The 27885-nt window shown below is 40.1% G+C and overlaps 1 protein-coding gene across 1 annotated transcript in view; it reads right to left on the bottom strand.

The window, feature by feature from the left end:
• LOC130172019 (low-density lipoprotein receptor class A domain-containing protein 4-like) overlaps positions 1-27885 on the bottom strand; it is a 233217-nt gene that overhangs the window by 124639 nt on the left and 80693 nt on the right. Inside the window, exon 2 of the mRNA XM_056380414.1 lies at positions 23367-24249. Coding sequence (XP_056236389.1) covers positions 23367-23406 — 40 coding nt within the window. The 5' untranslated portion in view covers positions 23407-24249. The remainder of the gene's footprint in view (positions 1-23366; positions 24250-27885) is intronic.

The following is a 27885-nucleotide window of genomic DNA, read 5'->3' as shown; positions in this document are numbered from 1 at the left end:
TTGTAAATCTGTCTCTACCTCGTAGTTGTACTTGTTCTGCCTGTCCCGTTTTTGACTCTAATTCCCTTCCTCTCCTTCTCGCTCCCCTTGTCTCATCATCTCTTATCTTTTCCTTCTCTCAATATCCTCGCTCCTGTCTCCTCCTCTCCTCTTCTCTCCTCTCCTCTCACTGGCTCTACTAATTAAGCATGTCAGAGTCGTGCTGACTTGGCACAATTGACACTCATAGTGAAGGGGGGAGAGAGAGAGAGAGAGATAGAGAGAGAGAGGGAAAGAGAAGTAGTGACAGAAAGAGGGAGAGAAGTAGAGAGAGACCTTCAGGCTGTGTCTCCTTTCTGCAGTCCAGACAATGCATCACTACTGCTCTGCTGTGTGTGTGTGTGTGTGTGTGTGTGTGTGTGTGTGTGTGTGTGTGTGTGTGTGTGTGTGTGTGTATGTGTGTGTAGGTGTGTGTACGTGCGTGTACATGTGCGTGTGTGTGTGTTGTGGGCAGGAAGTGAATGTACTTGTGTATGCCTCAGGGAGATGTGGTCACGCTATATGGCAGCAAAGTTACACTGTGTTTGAATCTTCTCTATCTACTTTGTTCTTGGGCCTATGGCTGGCCTGTGAGCACACACTGGACACTTCATGAGAAGAACAAAGTCATGTTGCTCTCATCTTCCTTGTCTCTTTGACACTATGTAGAAAATCACATAACAACATGTGTTCAATCATTACACATGGCAAAATAAACAAATTGTACATTAAAAGTATTTTTGAACAATGCTTGATGCTGTCTTACATCTATGAAAAGATTTATCTCGTGAACACACACCACCCTTCAGTAATAACATCATGTTCCATCAATATCATTTGTTATTGTCCTGCACTGCTATGCAATGTTTTATTATGTGTATTAAATTCCATTAAAGAGACTCTGTGGAGTCTTCAATCATCAGTGGTGTTGCGGAGCAGAAATGTTCAAACTGTAGAGGGATAGACAACAGACAGATACTGTGTGAGGTAAGAGTGATGACAACAGTAAGCTGTTGTATTGGTGTTGGTTGATTTGGCTCGTTGCTGAAATTGTGGAAATCAAAGACCACTAAGCAACATTTAACTCTAATGACGGCTACTTTGCTTCTTCAGGAAACCAAGGTCGCGCTGAACATGGCCACAGTATGTCTCTTAAAATGACCCGAGAGCTCTTGATATTTGCTTTAGAGACAATTCAGTATTGAATGAGGATATTGTATAAATCTGTCTGTTACTTCAGCACCACAGACAGCGTCATGGTTTCATCAATACACAGCACAGTTAGGTTGCACTGACAACAGCTGACATGTCTATGAATAAACTGTAAAAATCTGTCAAATTATCAGGTATCTTTAACCAATATATAATCCAAAAAACTACTAATGCTATAACTGAATATAAAGAAAATGACAGTGTCAAATATTACAAAAAATAAAAAATAAAAAGTAAAATATAATTACTCGCTAACTCTTCAACATATCACAGGGCACGGAAAACTAGTCTTTCTCCCGTAGCAGAGAGCTGGGCTGCAACGGTAGGAAGGTTCGACTTCGAATCTACTTCATTGCATCACGCTGAAGCGTCCCTTCAACTGTCGCTGCTTACAGTCCCTAATTAAGGTAATAGGGAGGCAATTGTGATACATCACATTCAGTTATGGAGGCAAAACTCAATCAAATCTGAAAAAACATGTAGATTCATTTCCAAACATGTCATTGCTAACGCTCCTTATTACTCCAGAAATTGCCTGAGAATCATCGCTTAAATTTTTTTGCAAACAGGAACATTTTCAGTGTTGCCAGTTTATTTGTTTAATAGCCGCTTTTCCACTGCATGGTACCAGTTCGACTCCACTTGACTCTACTCATTTTTTTGGTTTTCCATTGGGCAAAAGTTGTGTATACTACCTGGTGCCTGGTACTTGTTTTGGTATCACCTCCACCAAAGTTCTAAGCAAGCTGAGGTGAAACCAAGAGGTGACATGAAAATACTGCAGACTACTGATTGGTCAGAGAGAGTCATCCCTACTGCTTCATCATAGTGCGAGACAGCTGATCTGAACAAACCTGCCATTTTAAACAACAGCCAAGTGACTGTACACCTCTCAGCCTGTTGCATTTCTGTTAGTTATTGTACTATACTTTTAGTATTTCAACCCACAAAACCAATGCAACCCAAAAACAAAACCAAGACACTTTTTTAAAGCTCAGAGTAAGCTGCGTCGCCATCTTGGCAGTGCCTGACTCAGCCCCTCATACCCAGTTAATCCAAAAATGGGCAAAGAGGTGGGGCATGTGCGGAGCCGAGACATTTGTGCGTGACGGCAGCCTCAAGTGGCCATTAGAGGAACTGCAGTTTTTGTTTTTCACCTCAGTGTTGGCTTCATTTTTCAGCCCCGGAGGCTGTAACAGACAGACAACGTATGCTAAGGACAAGTCCAACTCATACTGTTTAGGCCTTATATTAATTTCAGATAAAATTTTGAATGTATTTTTACAATGACCATGAACAAGGGACGTTTTCCTAGCCAGTATAAACAGGAGGAATAATTACAGCAAGCAAAATTGTCTCAGTGTACATATAGATACCAGATGAATTTTGTTTGACAGAAATATTGTTAAACTATCCTTCAATAGCGTGAACTTTGGCTTAAAGTGAATTGCTTGCACTATTATACTGAGTTGAGCCAACTAGGCCTATATCATCCAACTGGCCCAGACATGGCAATCAAACTTTGTTTCAAAAAACTTTTGAATTGATACATTTGTTCATTGTTGTATATAAGACTACTCAGATATCTGTAAAATGAGCTCCTATGTTTCTCTTAGTTTGGTGTTTGTTGCTGCCGTGGTTACATGAAGCTGGAAGAGTCAGATCAAATACCTGCATGCATTCACAAGACTGGTGGCCACTGCTAAAGCCATCTGCCTCAGTCTGTTATTGTATTTACTTTGGATGCCAAACAGTGTGCAGCTGTATACAATAACTGTATGAATGCACCTTTGAGGACAGACACAATGCAGTTTGGTTAGAGACAATGAATGTCAAGAAAACTGTTTATTTCCCATGGAAACTCCACTGTGTAGCTTTTAGTTCACCTGTTGAGATTTGGAGCTGAGATAAACATCTAAGTTTCAAACAATATGAAACAATGTAACATGTTTGTTGTTATGAAGATGAATGTATGAATGAACAACAGGGTAAAAGCAGATTTATATAGTAGCGTGATTAGATTTTACTATCTCTACTATGATAACATACATTTACTCTAAACCCGCCTTGAGTTTCTGTATTTAATGTGTATTTTCTCCATGCACTTTTAGGTTTAGCTTTAAAATTCAAACTCATTTTTCTTATTTTAAAAGGGATGATGGGATGCTGTGTCTGTGTTTCTCAAATCTCTCTCTGTATTTCCAGAGTCATTTTGCCACAGATTAAATCAAATTCCTTGCCTGCCCACATTTATTTGTTTAAAGATCTTTATCACACAATTTAATGACCTTCATTGGTCAGTATTCAAATGCACCACTTCTTTTAAACATATATTCATTTATCTTAAGTACAGTTCCATATACATTAGATGTCATTAGATGGGAATAAGATGAACATCCTTGAAAATGAGTTAAATCCACAGTTCTGCTGAGTTTATGGCCTCCTAATACATAATGGATAATAACACATGGATCTACATCCATATCTAAGATGGATGATATCTTTATCATGATGAAATCATATAACAGCAATAATGGCACAGTTTGACCTCGGCCTATTTCCATTTTTTCCATGCACTTTTCTGCATATTAGACTTATCAGTGCATTACTCTCACGAGAAAGAAAATATTAAAATGGTGTCTCTATGTGCTTTGCAGCTTAAGGTGCTGAGAGAGCATCAGGTTAATATTCACTGGTTAACGTTGACAGTGAGAAACCTCATAAATATGTCCTCAGGTTGCTTGCTCACTGTCAGCTTTAACACTCTGCCCACGCATACGCCCACACACATGAATAAGGTACAGACACACACTCACTTGCACGCAACACGGACAAATACACATGAAACACACGCACAAATGCACACACAAAGAAATACCCATGCACACATAGTTGCACACACTCCCACACGCTACCTAGCCAAGCTAGCAGAGGATCTCCGCAGGCAGGCAGCGCCGACAGGCTGAGCCAAAATAATGTCTTAAACTCAGTAACCTCAGCCACGATATCAACAACTGAATCAGAGTAGATAGACAGTCTGACTGGCTGACTGTTCAGCTAAACAAATCAAAGCTGGTTAAATGAACACGGCATGAAAAAGATGTGTCCAGGCTGCTCAAAGAAGACAGCACGGTTTGTGCAGAAAATATTTAGAAATGGTTGTAAAGCATTTTCAGATGCTGTTGTCCAGTTTGTTCAATCGTTTGAAATGAGTGACTCCAGCACCGCGCTTAAATGCATGCCTGGGGCCAAATGGGGCGACGCAGGTTTAAATCACATTTAAAACTGCTGGCTAAGGCAAATCGTGAATACAGTACGACAGTGGACACCTGAATACACCACCAAAATGAATGTGAAATCGTTTGCAGTTGTACTGTTTTAAAGCAAAGAAAAACCAACGTGTGTATATGTTTTATGTGTATATACTGTGAGTTTGACTGGTGGAGGAGCTTTGTGGCTGTTGGTTCATGACCCATTCTTAACAGTTTCCTGTGATCATCATTCATTTGCAGATATTTCTGAAGATTGTTCAGATGTTTCTACTCGATATGTTGTTTCAAATTTGTCGCAGATGTGGCTGACGTTGTGAGTTTTTTTTCATTTTAATCTGCACTCATTTGTTTGTAAAAGTCTTTCAAATGAATAGAAACTGGTTTCATCAGTACGAGGAGCTGCAATGTTTGTATTGCCAGCACACCCCTAACACATAAATCCAGAGGTGCCACTGTGAAGAAAAAAAAAAAAACAAAACAGCAAAAAAAAAAAAAAAAACATAGTTCTTCTTCTGATGCCTTTTGGCAGTTGGCAAACAGCTTTTTGGTGCGTTACCGCCACCTTCTGGTTTGTGATCCTCATTAACTGTCGCCAGAAGGAACAACGCTCATGTTCACGTTCAGTAGTTGCGAATTGGTACATTCAATTCACCGTGAGCACTTTCAATGAACAGTGCTCATTTAGCATGTTCTTGCACAACACTGCTCACCTGCCCGTTGTATCTGTCGGAGGCTGCACATTGGCAACAAGGAGACAGGGCCTGATGTATGGTTGTTGACAACTTGTTGAAAAACTGTGATATTTTATGTCTATTCAAGAAACCTTTTTACCTCAACAGGATCTGAGAGAATTGAACTCAATTTTCACAGGGCTGGTGAGTCCACTATGGGAATGGAAACAGTGAGAGGAAGGATACTGAGGTGTGGCTTGACTCAGGTTTGACTAAGTGAGAAGCATCATCAGGTCTGAAGATGACCGGTGTATCTCTGTACAGTTAAAGAGTTTATTATCCTTCATGTATATACACCATATGAGTGGATGTACGTAGATATGAATAGAGTTGGTTTTATAAATTCCTTTATTCATGGTAATCATTCCATGAGTGTCTACATGGTTGGTGAGATGAACACTGACCTTTTAGATTCTCTGTTTAGTAAAAACATGTTACAGTCCAGTGATGATAACAATCTTACATTATCCAGTCAAGTGCTTCTACATAAAGTGAAGCCTGCATCATGGTAACATCATGGTTTGGCCATTGCACTGCTAATGCACCTGCTTTTCTGCGATCAATGAAAGTTTTGTGTGAGACATCCATATTTGATCCCTGCTCTGATTTACTAGATATTTATCTTTATTAACAGGCTACATAATGAAACCTCTACTTAAAAAGCTACTCTTGGTCCAGACATTTTCACCAACTATAGACCTATATCCAACCACCTGTTTATTTCTAAAAATCCTTGAAAAAGCTGTTGCAAACCAATTGTGTGATTAGTTGCATAGGAATGGCATGTTTCAATCAGGAGTACTTCATAGCACTGAAACAGCACTGATGAAAGTTACCAATGATCTCCTCATGGCCTCAGACAGAGGACTCATTTCTGTACTTGTCCTGCTTGATATTAGTGCTGAATTTGACACTGGAACATGTCAATAGGATTAAAGGAACTGCACTAGGCTGGTTTAAGTCTTTAGTCTTTGTTCATGTTAACAATGACTCTTCCATGCACACAAATGTTAGTCATGGAGTTCCACAGGGTCCTGTGCTAAGACTACTTTTCACCCCATGTATGCTTTCTTTATGCAAGCACCGCAAAACTGTCCACTGCAACATAGATGACACCCAGCTGTATTTATCTATGAAGCCGGATGAAACTAATCAGGTGGTCAAACTTCAGGCATGTGTTAAAGACATCGAGGTCTAGTTGACCTGTGTTTTCTTTACTTATAAATTCAGACAAAACTGAAGTTACAGTATTGTACTTGAATCATTGTACTGAATCACATAGTGAGGTCATTTTTGACCAGGACATGTCCTTTGCCTCGCACATAAAACAACTCCTGAGGACAGTTTTCTTCCAGCTGCAAAATATTGTACTAATGTTCATCCTGTCTCAAAAGCAGTAGACCATGCCTTTGTTACCACTAGAATGGGCTACTGTAATTCTTTATCATCAGGAAGTTCCACTAATTGTGAAACGCCTCCAGTATATTCAAAATGCTGCAGCAGGAGCGCTGACAGTAACTAGGAGAAGATCATATTTCTCATGTATTAGTTCTCTGCATTGGCTCCCTGTAAAATCCAGAACAAACCCTTCTCCTTGTACACAAAGCCCTTAATGACCAAGCTCCGTCATATCTTCCTCATACTTCCCTATTATCTCAACAGACCGTTTGCTCTCAAAATGCAGGCTTACTTGTGGTTCATAGGGTTTCCTCGGGCATAGCCTTCAGCTGTCAGGCTCTTCTCCTGTGGCACCAGCTCCCAGTCTGGATTCGGGAGGAAAACTCCCTCTCTACATTTAAGATCAGGCTTAAAACTGTCCTCTTTGATAAAGCTTATAGTTAGAGCTGGCTCAGGTGAGTCATGAACCTTCCCTTAGTTATGCTGCTATAGTCAGGGGCTGCTGGGGGAACTCCCATGATGCACTGAGCATTTCTTCTTCTCTCTCATGCATTTATATCACACAGCTGCATGTCATTAACTTTTTTCTTCTTCTCGTCTTCTCTCTCCCACAGTTTGTTCTTTTCCTCTTTTATTTGTATTACTATTAATTGGCTGCTATCATCACTGCTCCTTTCTATTACACCATAATAACAACTAGTCTGTGGTTTTCCTCTCCACTGTCGCCAAGTGCATGCTCATGGTGGGAACTGTGGGGTTTCTCTCTATAATATTGAAGGTCTCGACCTTAATCTGTGAAGTGCCTTGAGATAGTGTATGTTGTGATTTGGTGCCATATATATGAAACTGAATTGAACTGAATCTGTCGGACGCATTAAGAATGTAGAGAGATGCAGTGCAGGAGCAAAACCAACTGAAGCTGCAGACCTCTGTACAAAATCCTTTCCACAGAAATTTTATGAATGTGAGAAAAAGCAGTGACTGAATACATTTTAAAAGGTTAATTAATCTCATCTGTGTGCTCAGGTTTAGATCAAGGAAACCTCCATTAAATTAAAGACTTCTCATTCAAAGGTGTTAATATATTTATGACCAATGTCAATTTGGTGTATAAGTTGTTTAAATTGTGCTGCTACTGCTGCTCATGTATGTTGATACAAAAGATTCATCATATCACATACAATTACCTCCAAAGGTCAGGTTTTCTATTTAATGTCTATTCCGAGAAAGTTTTAAAACCATTGAATAACTTATGACCATTTCTCTCGCCATTCGCACTGTTACTTTTAATGACCATGAAATGATGTAGTTTCAGTTTAAAGCTTAATTTGTTATTATTCTTGAAAATATAAATGTTGTAAAAGCTCCACAGTCTCCATCAGTGTTATAAAGACACACAAAGTTAAAGTTCATATTTCAATATTTCAGAGCATAGTAACATGAAATATTAACTCATTTCAACATGCTGGTGTTCAACTCCCAGGTAAAGCACTTAATGGTTATAATGTTCTTTTTTTATGATAATTTGACATAGCCATTAGTGGTCTGCCATTCTATATTGATCATTTTAATACTGGTATAAATCTTTTACAATTTTAAATTACATTAAACATTTTTACTACATCTTTGTAAATTTAAGACCATTATCAATAACTGCATGTGATTGATTCGACCGTGCCTCATGTGCCATGCTTACCATCAGTTTTCTGAGAGTTTCTCTTTTTTTTGTAAATATTCTATTGGTGTAGGACACATGCAAGTATATGGCTTATAGCCACTTATTTTTCAGTCAGCATAGTGTGTACCCACTTCTAAATGCCCTCTGATGAGAAGATGCTGCCTCTACGACTATAACAACTTTCAGTGAAGACATCAAAACACATTGAACTTGTATATTATGCTGATAACATACTGTATGTCACGGGTGAAAGTAATTTTATCACTCATATTGTGTTTCTTGTAGACACCAAACAGACATGTGGACAGCCAACCAAAAAGAACTATTTCCCTATATTAACCTGGTTTGGATACAAAAACAAAACTAGAATCACCGCCTCGTGGTTGTCTGCCTCCGCCACTCAAGACTAGTTTCAGGTTACATCCCTGTTTGTAAAGAATCATATAAAATATGAACCATTTGTGTGTGTTTTGTGAGGTCACACTGACCTTTGACCTTTGATCACCAAAATCTAATTAGTTCATCCTTCAGTCCCAGTGAACTTTTGTGCCAAATTTGAAGGGATTCCCTTGAAGAGTTCACGAGATATTGCATTCACATGGCCAAAACCACGTTTTATGAAGTCACCACGACCTGTGACCTTTGACTTTTGACATTTAACCACTGGCCAACAAAATCTAATCAGTCAATCCAAGTCAATGTTTGTGCCAAATTTAAAGAAGTTCTGTCAAGGCGTCTCTAGTGACTGAGATATCGTGTCCACAAGAATGGGACAGACAGATGTACGGACGGATGGACACCCGAAAATATTATGGCCCTGGCTCTCGGAGGCAGAAAAATGGGTCACTTTAGTTAGATTGTTAGCAGTGAACAGAGAATTTTACAGTGTGTGTTTATGTGCTTGCATGTATTTGGGAGTAATGGACACTACACACATTCAGATGTGAATACAGTCGTTACATGGTTTGTTTATGCGTCACAGGAAGTCGTATCTGTAGCACTGTAAACTCCCCTGGCATCAACAAGGAGGACGGTGTATCTCCCTCTCTAGAGAGAGAGGGATGAACTTTGAAATTTAAGCATCTGGACTGGGCAGTAGAGAGACAAGTGTGTCAGCCTTGAGAAACAAGGTGAGGAAAAATGCTTTGTCCAGGGCACATGCTCAAGCTGTGAAGATAGAACAACAGAAAGAAGCAGACACTGAGTGAGAGTGCAATGGAGGCTGTGACTGAGTCCTAAAGCTCTGTGTTGAACAGGAACAGGAACATGAGGAACAGACCCTTTTCTGACCATCATTAGTCTGCAAGTGTGTGAATGGTATTAAACAACACAGTGTTCCGTGGAGCTCTCCTCCCCCGACAAATAAAAACCAGTTATTTAAACTGGTAAAACACTGAATCAGAACAGTCACGCTTTAAAAGTCTGACACTGTTGAGGAAGAAGCTACAGGCCAAGCTGTCACTCACGTTTGCTCAGCTTGTTTCACTGATGACTTAAAACGTCCAATGACTAAAAACTTTTATCCAGTGAAAAGATACAGGAGCAAGGAGAATCTGAAATGTATCAGATTAAAATCTGGCTTAAAATAGACTAAAACACAGTTTATCAGACACACAAACACGACGCTGACATTTGCACAGTATAGTCTGTGTTGTCCTGCCAACAGGATTACTGTAAACTTTGTGAAAACCACTGTTCATTCTTAGTCTGTTTGTTTATTGCCTCAAGCACAAGTTCCCAGGCTCTCTCTCTCTCTCTCTTTCTCTCTCTCTCTCTCTCTCTCTGTCTCTCTCTCTTCTTGTTGCTCTCTGCAGGTATTTCTGCCTCTGGAGCTGTAGAGCCTGGATTTGTGACTGCAAACCACCTACCATCCCTGTGATCCCACTCCATATCTGTTGCTACGACTCTTCTTTTTCTTATTATTATTATTATTATTTTGTTATTGTTACTTTAGATCTCTGTGGAACTTTCCTTGTGCTCCTTCCTCCTGCTCTCCCTCTTTCTCTTTCTCTTTCTCAACCCAACCGGTGTAGGCAGACGGCTGCCCACCCTCAGCCTGGTCCTGCTCGAGGTCTCTGCCTCTTAAAAGGCAGTTTTTCCTGGCTAAGCATTTGCTCATGGTGGGAATTGTTGGGTCTCTTCTAAATAATATTATAAACTGTTTAGATTTGCTCCACATGAAAGGTGCCCTCAGATGACTTCTGTTGTGGTTTGGTGCTACATAGATAAATTAAGTTAAATAATATTATCTTTTAACATATTGTTTTGAATATATTATTATGTGATATTTATGATAATGAGTCTTACAGAGGTACGGATATCCCTGATCTTTATTAAAAAAAAGTGTTTAGATGTTGAAACCAAATTAATCATTTCATTTTTTTCAGGTTTAGGACAGTGCATTTTTGAGTTTATCCAATTGGTCTTGATAAATGGAAGATTTTTTTTATCTAAGGAGGAAACATGAACAAGGATGCAGGAATGATCTTTCCTGTTGTCTCTCTCTGCTATCGTTATAGCAGCAGTTAATCTCTGAAGAATTTGCTTACATGATGTTTAAAAAATCAGGTTGCTGCAGCGCTCTGACAAGACCAGGTTAATTAAGTGCATGTAAACACAGCAACTGGCAACACAAAGGTCACATGATTAGCATACAGTCATAGTCAGTCTCATGCCAGAGTGCTGTCGGGCGCACTTCCAATTAGTCAATGGTGATTGAAATAGTAGATGATAGATGAAATACTAGACCTGTAGATGCACAGTGCCATTGTTCAATATTATCTCTTGTTTTGACATTGCTGTAACGAGATCGCTTCTCAATAGTTTGAGAAAAGGCTGTCAGTGAGTCAGTAAGTGAAACTCTGAAACACCATGTTTGCCTCATCTTGAATATGTCTTATATTCATGCAATTGGTCTGTGTATCAGGTCAAATGGGCCAGATAAGGTTGGAACGTAATAGCTCTTTAAAATTTCACAGCCAATCACATTAACTGATCTTACATTGTTGCTCCAACAATACTTGACATGTAACAATAGTTTTTATGGAGGTTGCTAAGGTAGGCGGGGCAGAGTGTGTGCATCAGAGAAATCTAATAGTAAGTGAGCATGGTATAGCAAATTTAACTCATCACTAATAAGTGTAATAAAGCATTTATAAGCATACTTACCAACAAAGAAAAATGTTTAGGAACAATTTTTTGACAGGCTCTTTCATATAAAAGGTTGAAATTTAAAAACTTAGATTTTTGTGAAAAAAGTCAGTTTAGGTGCTGGTCCATTTTACCTGAACCATCCACCTAAAATTAGCCATTTTTTAACATGTATCATCTATTTAAAGGGAACGCAGGACAGGACCTGACTAGATGAGATGTTAAGACCTAGCAACGGGATATGCTAATGCTTCTTGGTGTTTTTTGTCAAAGAGGCTCAAAATTTTAGTAAAATGTTTGACAAATGTTTGACATAAGCATGCACCTACACACACACAGCCATACACAGCCCCAAAAAGACACACACACACACACACAAGCACACAAAACGTACACAAAGGCACTAATGTGCCGAAACACACATGCATACAACATGACCTGTTCATTTTTTAATACATTATTCAATTAAATATTTGTTCAGCTTTTTATTGCATGAAATGTATTCAAAGTGTTGTTACTAGGACAAACCAAAGACAATAGTTAGTGTCTTCGGTGACTTTGGATAGTGTCACCTTACTTGCTTTTATTGTTTGTTGCTTTATTGAAGTGATTTCAGCTGAAATGACTGTCAGCCCATTTTACCTGAGCATTGTGTTGTAGCTCAGGGGACCTGCTGATACTCTAACTCATATAAATCCAAAACAAAACAATTATACTTTTTCACATTTTTTTTAACAGAGAAATATTTAAGAGACCTATGCCAAGTTATAAAAATATCATTAGATCTCATGTTTAGCTTTGTTAACAGTCTTATAAATCATTTACCAAAAAGTGACCCATTTTAGCTGACTCGTCCATATTGGCAAACTGCCCCTTGACGAATAATATTCATTTAATTCGTTCATTTAATAATGGTGGCACACTCTATATGCTGAAATTCAGCTGTTCCAAGACACAGAATATTTGTACATTTCTCATGTGTGGCTGGACTATGGAATAAGGAATAGTTCATAATCATGCAGTGGTCTCACCCTCTAGTCTGTGTTCCAGTTTTGATTGCATGACCTGCATCTCTTCTGTTGCTAATGTTCATTTCATAATGATCCCTACTCCCTGGCGTCAAGCAGCAGAGGTTGAGTGACAATGTGCTATACAAACGGCCCAGTTCTGGGTGAACTAAATGTAGATGTGATGGTTATGGAAAAAATACAAACAAAACAAAAACATATTTTCACCTGTACCAGTGATATCATTTGCCTTAGAATGGATTTTATTGAGCGTGAGTGCACATGAGTTTCTGAGTGGGCACAAAAAAAAAACTCTTTCATTTTGGTGCTTTTGTGCCACAAAATCGTGTTTAACCAAGCAGCTATAGCCAGTTTTGCTATTTGCTATCACATGGAAGATCTATGGAGCGATGGCTGACAGGAGGGGTCTGAAAGCAGCACCATAAACTGAGAAACTTAAAAGGCGCCAACTGATCCCCAAACTCCCAACAAGCTTTGGAAATATCATGTGGAATATCCACATTGTGTTATTTGTTGTTGTGTTTGCACATGAAAGTTTAAATCCAGTCGGGGTGCAGCGCTAGTCCAACTAGTTAAAGAAGCTATTTGTAAGTTTTGCTATTGCTACTTAGCTAACATTTGGAAACGAAACATCTCACACATCAACAAACCCTCAAGAGTCATAGAGACATAGAGGCACAAGGAGAGAGAAGTATACAGAGCCAAAATTATGATGAATTTACATTTACATTACATTACAGACATTGTCTGTTGATTGCTACAATAAGAGGGAAACTGGAGTTTCTGTATATAAATTGAAAAACTTGTGATTAGCAGACAAAGAGGATCTAATGAAAAATGCTATCAAGTTGCATTATGGAGAGTGTGGAATCCAGTGGTTGTGGAGCATGATTAATACTAGGACTAAAAGTCTTCACGGCCTCTGCTGCATCAATTCTGACCGTTCTTTGTCATCTGTCTCTTTTTTCAACATGTCAGGCATGAGACAGAAAAACATGTTTTAAAGTCAAATTATCTAGAGCTTCTGTCGTGTCTTTATTATCCAATCGTTTGACCACCGCTGTGGTGGAGAAATAAAACCAGACTTGACACAATTTCAGCTGACCAATATGCAAACCAATACTGTGGGTTCCATGTGGGGAATGTGACGACTGATTCCAAGGGATTAATATCTCATTAACAAAAGTAAAAAATAATTTCACTTGACAAAAAACTAAATTTCTCTTATTTTCTGGACAGTTGCTGAGCCTGAATCCTGTGACCTGGAACTGAATTTAGTTCTCTCTTACGTTTTCTTATGTGACATTTGAGCAACATGTGATGATTTAAGGAACTGTCCTGGTCTCATGACTCAAACAGCAGGAGAGAAAATGGAGCGGAAGGACGGAGGCAGCTGGATGGAGGTTTGCTGCTGTCTGAGGAGTGGAGATTGAAGCATTAATGTGAAGGCTGCTTCACAATGACAGTGACAGCAGCTTCAATACAGCTATTGACTATAGAGCTGCGACACACACACACACGCACATGAGCAAACAATCAGACATAAAAACATACATAAACAAGCATTCACACACACAGACACACACACACACACTGATCCACAAATACATTCACACTTGTAGTCACAGGTACAAATAGACAGGGAGTCTATCACCCAGATGATGCGCCTATTTAGGTCAGTGTAAGCGTGGGCTGGATGAATGTCTGGCTGACTAGTAAATAAGCTGGATGAGAAGTAAATAAAGGAGACAAAATCAGACTGCAGGCAGCCATGCACAGAGAGATGACAAACACACACACACACATTCCTCAGACAAGAGTGCATAGCAACATTTACACACACTCACACACACACTTTTGCCTCGTAAACCTTAAACATGACAGAATAAACATTTTCATACTCAGACAGACACACACACACACACCAAAGAAAAATTAGGTGTGGATGATGACTCACTGTCATCTCTCTGATTTAGTCTTCCATGTCACACACACACATTTTGTCCCCGAACATGTAATTATAGTGAATAAATATGAGTGCACATATGCACAGATTCACAGATGCAATTATCATGTCTTAAATCTTGTAATTATATGAGTCAAACATAAATACATACACATGAACACACATACCCAGATTCACAGAAACACACACACTAATGCAATTATCTTGTCATACATCTTGGCAATTATATCAAAGTAATATGGATACAAAATCTGTATGTCATGCACACACACACGCATGCACGCACGCACGCACGCACGCGTCCTGTCCACTGGCCAGTTTGGGTAAATCTTAGTTTTCTCCTCTGAATAATTTGAGATGAGGGTTTGTTTACAACAATCTGATCGTCTGACTGCATGTTTTTTTTTTTTAACAATGCTGCTGCAGTCCCAAATCTCAGACATTAACTTGGTGAATACAATGTTACTATAAAAAATAACTATGAAAATATAACCAAGCTTATTTTTTTATCTAATTTTGATTAAATGGTTTCAACTCGCTCAATCTAACACCTTTAAAAGTCAATTTTAAAAATCAATATTATATCTCAGACTCAATTAGAATGAAGCATGTATAATTTCACCAATGCACAGATAAGGAAAGAGGCAGACAGACAGACAGACAGACAGACAGACAGACAGGCGAGACAGACAGACAGGCGAGACAGACAGACAGGCGAGACATCCAGCGCATCTGAGGCCTCAGCTAGAGGCAGCAGGTGGGCAGAGGGGGAGGGGGACCTCCACTAATAACCCTGAGCTGTCAGTCACTTTATGGATGGGCAAAGGCTCCACATTAGTACAGCTCAATATGTCTCGACTGTAGAGGGAGACCACACTGCAAGAGACGGAGCAGGGGAGGGAGGAAAAGGGGGATGACAGACAGAGTGAGATAAATGGATATGGACAGAAAAAGGTGACCACCAAGAGAGAGGAAGAGGGAGGAAATGTGTCAGATACAGAAAGGGAGAAGACAAGAGCAGAAGAAGGAGGGAGGTGGACTGGGACTGAGAGTGACTGCAGTATTGTCTCTCTGTATGTCGACGGCCTCCAGGAGGGTGTTGATGAAGGAAAAATGACACTGGTCAGATTTAAAGGGAGACTAACTTTCCCACACTTAGATGACACCACCTGCAGTATCTTCTTTTGTCTTTGTTTTTTTTATCTGTTGAGAGGACATTACCTCCTCCAAAGAGGTTCTTTTCTTTCCTTCTGTCTGTTTGCTCGTTTGTTCTATTGTCAGCAGGATTGTGCCAAAAGTTCTGAACCAATTTGCACCGAACTTAAGCATGGGCCAGAGAAGAACCCATTACCACTGATACAAAGCAACCCACTTTAAATAATCACATCGGTTTAGATCTATGGTTGTGAATCTATAAAGCTGGATCCCTAACTCATGTATCAAGTCCCTGCTCCCTGTCAGTTCATCTCTCCACAATAACCCTCTTCACCAAGATTGTGATATGTAGCTCTTATTAATTACTGCATAGCGAACACACGGCTACAAAATAAAATTATATATATATATATGAATATATATGAATATCTGTATATATCAAATCATAGTTTTAGCTTCTATATATAATATAATAACTATATGTTATTTTAGCATGTCAAGCAAAATAAGAGTACAGTGAAATATCCTGAGCACCCAGCACTCAGAGGACGAACACTTAACATTTTGGTACATGACCAGGTATCTAAAGGTTGAATTAGCTATGCATATTCATCATCAGAGGATCAGTCCTATTGTTATTGCCCAGAGTTTCCACTTTTCGGTTGACATGCATGAGTTTTCTTCTAGCATCACCCTCGAACCATAACCTCACTTCAAACACATAATCTAATGGGAAGATTGCCAGGAAATAAACTGAGCTAAATCATGAGCCTCAGAGGATGAACCTTTCGACAATCCATTGGCTTTCAATTGTAATCAGTTATCTCAAGTTTGAAAAAAAATTAGCTGTGGATATTCATCATCCCCAATTTCCACTTCAAGGACAGATTCAGATACAATTCAATAACCACTTCCGTAAGCCTCAGAGGATAAATGTTGCCATTGTGCCACTTTGAGAACAAACCTTTTTGAATCTAGACTAATGTTAAGGCTCTGACAAAATCATCAGTTGTTGTTTCTGTCCAACGTTTGAGACCTGCAGGGTGTAATCTCTAGCAGGGATTCAGATTTAGTCTTGTTACTGTAGTAAGTAGGGCTGTAACTACATAACAAAGTGCTTAATTTTACAAAATGAAATAAAAAGTGTAGTTTTACTTCTCTATGGTTAACTCCAACATTAACCAACAGTCTCAACCAGTTTTATAATAATCAGTCTCAACACATCGTAATAATTGAACAGCTTTAACACATCCTTTTCTTTTGTCTTTCTCCCCCTCTTGTGTCCCACTTTCCCCACTGATCTGTCTGATGTTGTCTCTCAGTTAGAGGAGACAGACTATCTTTCTTCTTCTTTTTTTTAAAGTTATTTTTTCAGGCTTTTGCCGTTATTACAGTCATAGTGAGAGAAAGACGGGGGAAATTGGGGAGCGAGAGAGAGAGAGAAGATAACATGCAGCAAAGGGCCACAGGCTGGACTCAAACTCGTGGCGCCACGGCAAGGACTAAGCCCAGACAGCATGTGCTCCACCAGGTGAGCCACCGGGGCCCAAGATGTTTCTTATTTGTAGTGTCTCACACAGAGCACAGCCTCTGTCTGGATCCACAATAGTTTAGTTTTTATTTATTTCAACTCTAGAATGTAACAGACTTTTATTAGAGGCAAGTCTTTATGTCTAACTCCTTCTGTTTGATATGTATAGTTGGTCATAGTCGTTAGTACGAAGCCTCGTTACCGATGACTTCTCTCTCTCCCTCCCTCTCTCCGCTCTTTGTGTCATCTGCCTCCTTTAGTAATAATGATACATGTAATGAAAGTAGTGTATTTGCTGTAATGCTCTTCCAAGCAGCTGGGAAACCAGAGCGGCTCGGTCGACTGCTGCTGAGCAGTGGTGGAAATATCATCAGTCAGTCAGAATGTCAGCAACATTCAAGATTATAGGTCTGGCCCCGCTGTTGCAGTCCAGCCAATAACTCTCAATAATTTAGAGGTAATATGTCCAGGTCTGGATAAGATGGCGGATGCAGACTGCAGTCCGCCGATTAGTGACCTCTGGTTTAAACAATTGCTGACACATGGCTTTGCTGTGCGATATAGCATCACTGCTAATTTTGATTGAAGCTTTATACTCCTGATATTAAATTATACAATACTTTATTAACCACCTTAATTATAAAAAGATGGAGATTTAAAATAGAAAAAAAGAAGGGTTGAAGCAATTATGGCTAGCTGCAAGGATGACGCCAACAAGAGAATAACAATATACAAGGGAAGAGCTGAGAGGAAAGAGTGTGATGGGAGTGAAAGGTTATTTCTAATGTTGGTAACGTGGCCTTGGTGTGTGATTGCCTGAGCAGCTGAACACTCTCTTCCCTCCACTCACCTGAGAGCGCGATACGTACAGTAACAAGCTCACCATGGAAATCAGTGTGGAATAAATTTTACTGAACACAGATGCAGACACACACACAGACACGACTAGGCCGAGTGGACGGCCAGGCGGTGAGCGTGTGTGTGTGTGTGTGCACGTGTGTGTGTTTTACTTGACATGAACCCAAGCATTAAACAAATCCTTACGTTAACCTTGCCGCTATCAATCACCAGTGTTTGCCTACATCTTAATGTTGGTGTGTTTGTTTCTTACCGCTCGATGACTTCATTATCCTCTTCGCCCCCTCCAGGCCTCAGCGGAGACTGATCAGAACTAACATACACATACACACACACACACACACATACACAAGCTCTTTCACACAGCTGATGAATTATGTAATACATGTGCTGTGAGGACAGAGAGAAGTCTCGGCTCTGGGGTGATTTCTCCACATCTGCAGTAGTTGACCACAGTAAAGATATCAGCAGGATGTAAACATATTTACAGATAAGGTAGTGTGTGTGTATAAAGATTAGGAGCCAGTGCATTAAACAAAATCTTAACCACACAGTACACTCTTCATGCCAGGGTCGATGCTAGGAGTAATTAACTCTTAGGGAGCAACAGAAAGCAGCTAAGTTATAAACCAGTCTTCCAGTGACTCGGTCAGTCTGTTGTGCAGTTTTCTCTAAGCTCACAGAGTGAGAGGTCTGTCTCAGAGATCCCATCTTCCTCAGAATAGACGTTCTCTCAGCCACTGCATGGTGTCGGCTGTTCGATCGAGCACGCTTCAGCTGCAAGTCGAACTGCTTTGACAAATCAGCAGTGAGTGTCGGAGGTTAACATTTTAAATGGAAGCATCACATCAGGACTCAAAACTTTGAGCAAAAAAAGAACCAAAAAAAAATCCTTTTCAAGGCTGGAATGTTGCACCTTTATTCCATCTCGCCGTTCTGTATAAAATATATGAAAACGGAGTTGGGGGGGGGGGGGGGGGGGGGGGGGGAAATCCGTGTAAAAGAGAGAGTCGCATGGCGGGATACACACAGACGCTGTCGTGTAAATGTCTGTGAGCGATGGCAGCATTATGCCGGCTTTGTTTGATTCAGTGTATAATGAGGGGTCTTCTTTATGGCAGTAGATCAGGATCTCTGTTAAATTCGCTACAGCAGCTTGAAAATTAGGTCTGGGGGTAACATGAGAAAATACTGTTGAAAATGTCATCAGTCACCTTCACAGGTGTGTTATGTGCATAACTTTGTCAGAAGGAGCTGTTTGTTCATATGAGCGGCAACTTGAAGCCAACACAGAAGTCCCAAAAACAGCAGTTCCTCTAATACCAATAGAGTCTGGCTCCAACAGTGAGTCAATCCCCATAGACTCCCATGTTAAAATGTCCAACTTTACAGCAGAAATAAACATGTTTACAGCCTGGCACAAAAACTGTTTTGGTCTCTAGAGCTAATTTCCTCCTTCATGACAACTGTTATATGTATATAACTCACCTGTTGACATTTTATTAAGGCTTAAAGTTATGTGTAATTGAGCGTATGAAGCCTCAGCTCCACACATGCTCCTCCTCTTTGCCTATTTTTGCATTAGGTTAGGTGGAGGTTAGGTGGAGTCAGGTACTGCCAAGATGGCGATGGTAGAGCAGCTCACTCTGAGCTTCAAAACCACTCTTCAGAAACCTGTGGGTGATATCACGAAGGCAACGTCCATCTTTATTTACAGTTTATTGTGAAAACACATAGAGGATGACTTTGAGATCAAAACTGTATTGAGATCCTGATTATTTTTGCTTCATTAATGATCTGAACAATAATAATTTCTATACTCTGCTGTCCTTTGATATCAGTAGAGTGCAGCAATATTTGATAATTAATTGTCAAATCAGCATCACAGAGTTTAATTACACTTGAAGCTTTTAATAGGAACTGTCAAATCTTAGAAATTTGAAAACAGTAGAACGTTGTGTAAATAGGTTTTTGGGATATTGTGTGCACACATAGTAATTAGCCCGTCTGCTAACCCAGTGGTCACACCAGATAAAAAGATTAAATTAGCTTCTTTTGTTATATTTGTTCAAAACCAGATACAAACACTCCCGTTTAACTCCTGTAAAAGTAGCTGGAATATTGAAGATTGAATTTTATTTCAGTGTAACTGCCAGGAAAGGCACATTTTTAGCCATTCTCTTAGCAGTTTGTTGTCATGTCTGCAGTTCTTTTCAAAAGTGGGAGATATCATCACTGTCCCTTATACCTGACATCACAAACTCACAAACATGGATGTGGCATTAATCACAGTTACAGTATAATGTTCACCATCTTAGTTGAGTGTATTAGCACGCTTACATTTGCTAATTAGCAATGAACACAAAGTGCTGCTGAGGGGGGTGGGAATGTCATTAGTTTTGCAATTATTTGGTCACAAACCAAAGAACTGGATGGACAAATTAAAATTTTGACCCATGAGGGAACAAGCTTAAAGGTGAGTGGAAAAAGGTGTGTTTTTAAGTGAAAGTTTTTTTAGTCAATGTTGATGCACAATCACACATGTGACTTGAATTATTTTGTCTGATAGGACTTCTCAGGATAGTGTACCGACAACACAAGCCTTCATCTGGTCCCCTTGACATTCTTCCTTCATCCCGTTTTTAAATGTTTTTAATTCAATTGACTCAACTATTTCAACTATCATTAATCTGTCCCTTTCAACTGGTTCTGTCCCTAACCAGTTTAAACATGCTATAGTTCAGCCTCTGCTGAAAAAAACAAATTCTGAACCCACCCTCCCTATGAATTATAGGCCTATATCCAAACTTACAGCAGTCTTATAAACCTTTAAGTCAAGTTTTCGAAACTATATTCAAAAGAAATAGCCAATCTTAAAGTTATTAATAACATTATGATGGCTGCAGATAACGGGAAATGCTCATTATCATTAAAGGTCAAAGGTCACAAAAGACGGTTTTGGCCTTGTGAAGGTGATATTTCAGTAACCCCTTGAAGAAACGTCTTCAAATTTGGCACAAATGTTCACTTGGACTCAAGGATGAAGTGATTAGATTTTGGTGGGCAAAGGTCAAGGTCAGTGTGATCTCACAAAACACTTTTTAGCCATTTATGACAAAATTTCACACAAATAGTTCATTTTTTCTATGACTCTGGATAAACAGGGATATAATCTGAAAATAGGAGTGGCGGAGGCAGACAACCTTGAGGCGGTAATTCTAGTTTTATCTGTGAAAGGTGTTGTATGAATACATTTTTACTTACTTACTTTACATGATTGCCATCTAAAGTTGTCCTGTGAGCTTTATTCTCCTCATTGTCAAATGGAATTTGGTTACATCACAAAATTATTACATAGCCGAGGTCTAATCAGCCGTAACAGCTTGTGTGGGTACACACAGCCTTTAACAGGCCTGTCAATCACTGTGGGAGTGACAGCAGGTTACAATAGGCCTTTATCACAGCACACATATTGACTTGAAGCATAGGTGTTACAAATAACATTGACAATGGCTCCATTCTTTTCAAGTGTCTATTTACATCTGTGCTTTTCCTACTGTGACATGTAAAATTATCATCTGTTAAACATAAAGAATTATAGCGTCTCATGACAAAATAAAAGTAAAAAATAAGAATTACAAACAATCTAGGACTAGAAAAAAACACCTCACTTGAAAACTGCACATAGAAGAGCTAAGAAGACTGTGTGTGTGTGTGTGTGTGTGTGTGTGTGTGTGTGTGTGTGTGTGTGTGTGACTCAGTGCTCTTCAGTTATTTATTCACTGTAATCCATCGTCTGTGATAATTCTGTTAATGTTGTTGCTCTGGTAGATTTAATTAAAAATAGAGCATCATTCTTATAACTGTATCTGCTTCTTCATATCTGGATAACCATCAATTTACTGCAGGTTGCTTGCATATCAGTTCTCTAGATTTAGTCCCCAAAGTTCATCTTAAAACACTACAATTTGACTAAAAATAAACACATATCAACTCATGATTTGACCGAGACATGTCAGCATGTCACAAGTTTTAACCCTTTCACTAACCCATGCTGTTGGATATTTAGTTTGTGTAGTGCTTCAGCTAAAAGGAGGGACATTACTCCCTAGAGAAAGAGCTCAGCTTCCACTGTAAGCCTGCATATGACTTCAATTGCAAAAATCATAATTAGAGTAAGTGATTATGTTTTAATGAGAAATTGTTAAGCTCAAGTTTACAGAGGCTAATACTGTCAGCTGCACAGTGACTATTATTTCCACTGCAGACTGCTTTTCCCTCTGCAGCACTCTGAACTTCTGTCCTCAAAGAGTGTAACCTGTCTGATTCCCTCATTAATGTCCATAAACACAGACATAGTACATACTTGTAAATACATTCTTGCATAAGTCTCAGACTTTCACTTTCACTGCTTTCATCTCATTTCATTAATACTCTAAAATGCAAAGTATATTCCCTAAATATTTTTGGCTGGAGCGCAACAGCGGAGCCAGCACTATAATCTGTAATGTCGCTGACTGACTGACTGATCATATTTCCACCACTGGTCAGCCAAGTGCCTCATCACTGAGTTGCAGTTTCTGGTGCAAACCAGTTCTATTAGGGAAGAGTTTACAGCTGTAGTGTTGCTAACTTAGCACATTGTTGCTTGATTTAAAGACTTTTTTTCGAACAGATTGGGTATAAACTGGTACATGACTGGACTGTGTAGGGATGCCGACGGCATCAGCATCAAACTTCATTCCTTTACTCACCAGCAGCTTTCTCCGTAGGTGGAACGCAATGACAATGTTAACTCTTGTTTCTATCATGTGTCTTCCTCTACTGAAGTCAGCATGCTAACCAGCTAGCTCCGGCCCCTCTCGTTACTTTCGAATAGCCTCCAGGCTGTCCTGAAGACAATTCGCCGCACAGAGGGCGTACTGTAACCTCTTGTATTATAAAGACAACCATGGCTGAAGCTCTTATCAAGCACACAATCACCACCACCGGCTCCCAGCAAGAAACCACGTTCAGAGGGAGAGAAAACTCACAAATAGCCCCTTTAATCAGGCCAAAACTTTGTTGGACTATGTCGAATAAAGAGAGTCACAAGATGAAGAAGTGTGGCCATAAGAACTAGATGGGATTGGACAACTCTCGCACTCACAATGAATGTAGGTTCTTGTTCAATTTTATTATTAAGACAAAACCTTTGAGGTTGATGATGAAACAAATAAAAATGAAGCCTTTCATAGGCTGAACATGCAAACCTGACTACAGCTGGAAATGTTTTTCTATTTGATATCAGTACACATTTTTTCTTTGATGTACACACACACACACACATGCACATAACACACACATTGCAGTGTATTATCAGTTTTTACCTTTGAAGGCATTTGTGGCCGGTAAGTCAGTTTCCTGCATACTGCTCCTTCCCGCACTCTGTCAGCTGCTGCCGATGCTGCGATGGATGCCAATAGACCAACTTTAACCAGTCCGAGCCGCGGCCACTGGGGGCAGGGAGGGTGGCCGAGAGGAAGGGGTGGCACCTGCCAGTCTCACTGCCATCTTTCCTCATCAACAGTCCATGTGTGGTGATAAACGGCTGCTGCCTGTCAAACTATGGAGCAGACAACTGTCTCTCCGCTCGCCAGCGACGACTCGTGTTAGTCACTCTTTCTCACCAAGTACACAGCTGTGTGGTTAACCAGCCTGAATGGTGTTTTACCTGTTGTTTGACAGTGTTGCTACTGCTGAATGCACAAGACTTTGGGTATGAGGAAGAGAAGCACAAAGGCAGGAGATGCAGGGTTTTTTTTTGGGAGGGTGTGATATGCTCACTGGGGTTAAAACAGGAAAGATTCTAGTTTGGGAAGTTGCAGTGTGTGTTTGTGTTTGTGTGTGTGTGTGCGTGTGCGTGTGTGTTTAATCTGAACTCTATCCTACCAGGAGCAGGCCTACAGCCATGACCGCTGCCCTGAAATCTCCTTAACCTGTCTGGCTGCTTGTGAGCATCTCAGCCTTTCTTCTGCCTTTAAACTAAGAAAACATCTATATGTTGGTCTCTCTGTCTCCTCCACAGTCAGGTTAGACTCTTGGCTCTGATCAACATGCTGTCTCCTCGGATTGTCCTTGCTCTTGTTCTGGCTTGCTCCTTGTGTTTTCTTTTGCTCCTGTCCTCTCTTTCTCCTCTTATGTCTTTTGTCCCGCTGCTGTAGTCTCAAGCTCAGCACGAGGTGGTGAGGCGCTCTCACGTCGGCACGACAGCTAGAGAAAAGAGAGGAAAACACAGACAGCGACAGAAACTCAGTGAATAAAATAATGAGATACCAAAAACAACAGATATATATTTATATAAATACACCCAAGCAAAACATGGGCTGGGCTAACTGCAGGCCTGCAATGACCAAAACAACACTCATCCACATCCACCCACACACACACATCCACAACCCCACACTCACTGCTACAGTGCGTTTCTTTTTGGATAGAGGCTGGCTGGCTGGCTGGCTGGCTGGCTGGCTGGCATGGCCCCTGTTAGTTCCTCTCAGCCACTAGGTTCTTACATGAAAGAGAAAAGTTTTTCTGAAAGCCAAGCACCGCCTGTGACCCTATTTCACAGAGCAGGGGAGAGATAGAGCCACATGTCAATGTGCCACTTTGAAGTCTGCCTGATAAACAGGGCTAGAGGAGGCTACGGCTGAGGAGACAACAAAACTTTATTTACATTTCAAAAGTGCCAAGTGCCGCATTCTGGGTCCGGGAAAGGAATAAAATCCAAAAAAAGAAGAGGGGGAGGAGGGGGAGGGGAGGGGATGGGATGAAGACCAGTTTTTGTAAAACAGTAACAATAACTGCTCGTTTTGTTGTTGCTGAGAACATACAAGTTAAAACTAGGGCGTAGGAGAGATAGATCACATGAAGGGATGAGTGCGAAGGGAGGAAGGCGTCTGAAAAAAAAAAACAGAATAAACCCACAGCAAGAGCCACGAGAGGCGACACAAGAAGGAAAGAAAAAGTAGAAAGATATGAAAGAGAAGAATGAGTAAAAGAGACAGAAATCAATCATAAGATACAGAAACGCAGGTTTAACAAAGTTCAACAAGAGAAACGTCATGGGAAGAGAGACGGGATGGAAGGAGGGGAGGAATTTGTTGGTGAACAAAGCAGACAGACGGTAAACAAACACACGCCCTGTCTGAGGTTTGGAAAGGCTCAACAGATCTCAGTTAGCTCGTCTTATCTCTGCTCCGTTTGCCTGTTCTTATCGAGGCTTATCACGGTAAAGATACACACAGCAGCTTGTGCCCCAACAAATGGAAAAGTAAAGAGAGCAAGAGCCATGCTGCCGTGACGCAGAGGGATGTTCACTTCATTATGTGTCCTTCTCATGATTCATCATTTTGTCTGCTCGTGACTGAGCGATATTAATGACCAGAGTCTTTCAAAGTCCAAGGAGAAGAAAATGGATTGAAATTATTCTGGGGAAGTTGTACGTGAGTAACAGTTTCAAATCCTGGAATGAGCTGAAATTAGCCACTTTGGCTTTGTAGAGATTAGCCAGTCAAAATACTCCTTTGATTGAAAGGAAAGGAAAGGAAAGGAAGTGCAGGAGAGGAGAGGAACTAAAAGGAAGGGAAGAAGAGGAGTGGATGGTGCCATATTGGACCAATTACAGCATTAGAGGAGAATTATCACAGATTAAATGTGTGTTTGATATTGAGAGGAGCAGCCAACTTTTCATCAAAAAGGAAAAATTGCTGTAAGCTCCAACCTGGGATTGTTTTCTCTTCTAGTCAGGTCTGTCTGATGTGGGAAATGTTTGGAATAAAATGTACAGTTTATTCAATGAAGTCTGGAACATTCAGAGAGAACATAAACGACTGTAATGATATTAATTGGTAGTTGAAGATAGTATTTACTTTAATTTTTTCAAAGCAATTGTTGGTATACGTAAGTGAGTAGACCCATTTAAGCAGTCATGGCTGTGTTTGATTACTTACATTGATAATTTGATAATTTATTTATTTTAAGATGTTACTGCACATTTTAGATTATTCAGATGGGTTTAGGGGACTTGTTAGTCTAGCACTGAAAAACCTTTAAATCATTTAAAACATTTAAAAACATTAAAAATCATAGGATGGAGACAGTTGGATAGTATAAGTATAGATAACAAATTATTTACACGTTTGGTTCCCATGTCGATCCATTTTTGCCAGTTTTATAGCTCTGGCTCAGACAGAAGGTTTCACCATTCTTAATCCTTGTTGTTGTTTTTGACCTGATTGAAATGCTGACAAAAATCACAGATGATGGGCATCAATTCATAAATCGAGAACCAAATTAAAGCCCCTTTTCCACTGGTCAAAAAACCTGCTAACACCCGCTAACATCGGGCTTTTGTCAGCAATGGAAAAGGGTTCAATCGGCATTCACACTCAGGTCAAATGACAGTAGACACAGGTATTTATCGGCTCTGGCTCAAATCAGCACTGATGTAAACACAACAGTCAGGTGAACACGCTAATTTTTTGCTGTTAAACCAGAAGCACAGTGCCTACACTGCACTCAGGCATGAAAGAGTGAGCTGCAGCCCCGAAATAAATTTTAAAAACACACAATCACTGATCGAAGCGTTTCACACTGAGACCCTGACACTTTTACAGGAGCACCAACCCGAGGATGAGACATGACAGATCTGTTTTACCAGTTTGCACAGCAGCTAGCAGCTCACTCTTCCTACCACTGCGTCTGTGTGTGTGCTCTGTAAGTGCATGTGATGACATCACTCGTTGCAGTTGTTGTGTGTCCTTAGTCCGAACAGAAAGGAAGACTGGACTGGCAGTTGAAAAGCGGTCAATCGCCTTTTAGTAGTGGGTTTCCCTGCACTCAAAAAACCTGCTTATACCTGATCATTTTGGTGTAAAAAGGGTATAAGACAGAACAAACCACACTGAATCCCCTCACTATAGAGCATTTCCTTGGAGCATCTCATTTCGGTCGTGTCTATTTTTGACTCATTCATTCTGTCACTACCCAAAACTCATGACCAGAGGTGAGGGTTGAAACATAGATAAACTGCTGAATCAAAAACTTTGCCTTGCAGCTTCCTCTCCACCACAACAATCGCATTGCATGCTGAAGGTTAGAGTGTGGTGAAGCCAAAAGAACCACAACATCAGCAACAAGCAGAGAACCAATTCTGAGGTCCCCAAACCGGACACTCTCCTCCCACCAGCTGCGCCTTGAAATCCTGCCCATGAACAGGGACAACCCTGACAGAGACCAACACCAAATGGAAATACATTTAGGAAATGTGACTTCCTGCTGAGAATATGGACACAACTCTCAGAGGGACGTGGCCATAAACCTTCCCTAGGTTCACAAAGCAAATGTAAACTGGACAAACTTCCGCGACCACACATGCACTCCTGAATATGAGGATTGACAATCACAACATTGTTATATTTATCGTCAAACAATAGGAATCAAAAGTCTCTTTTTTGGCTGTTTCTGGGACACAGTTCATTTAATGTGATTCTGTTTAAAGGTCTGTGATGTGTACAGCACGTTTTGAGAGCTACAGACAGCAGTACATTTGTGTTATTGTCTGTCTGCCTTACAATTTAACTCTAATGATAAAGATAAGACTGCATGGTGACCTTGAGAGTCTGTATTTTAACAAAGGAATACACAAACCTAATGACAAGTATATTCTCAGTTAGTATTCCTCAACTGAGCACCGAAGCTTTACCAGCTCCAGCTCTGCTGTTATAGAGCAGCATGTGACCCCTGACCTCCATGGAGTGAGTAAAGGAGGGAAAGTTTCCATCACAGCATTGTTAGACTTGGACTATGGTTGTGTGTGTGGTATCTGTCTATCACTGTAACATATGGGTG

The sequence above is a fragment of the Seriola aureovittata genome, chromosome 7 (assembly GCF_021018895.1).
Source record: "Seriola aureovittata isolate HTS-2021-v1 ecotype China chromosome 7, ASM2101889v1, whole genome shotgun sequence".
In the NCBI taxonomy this organism is placed as follows: domain Eukaryota; kingdom Metazoa; phylum Chordata; class Actinopteri; order Carangiformes; family Carangidae; genus Seriola; species Seriola aureovittata.
This window is presented reverse-complemented; position numbering and strand designations above follow the sequence as displayed.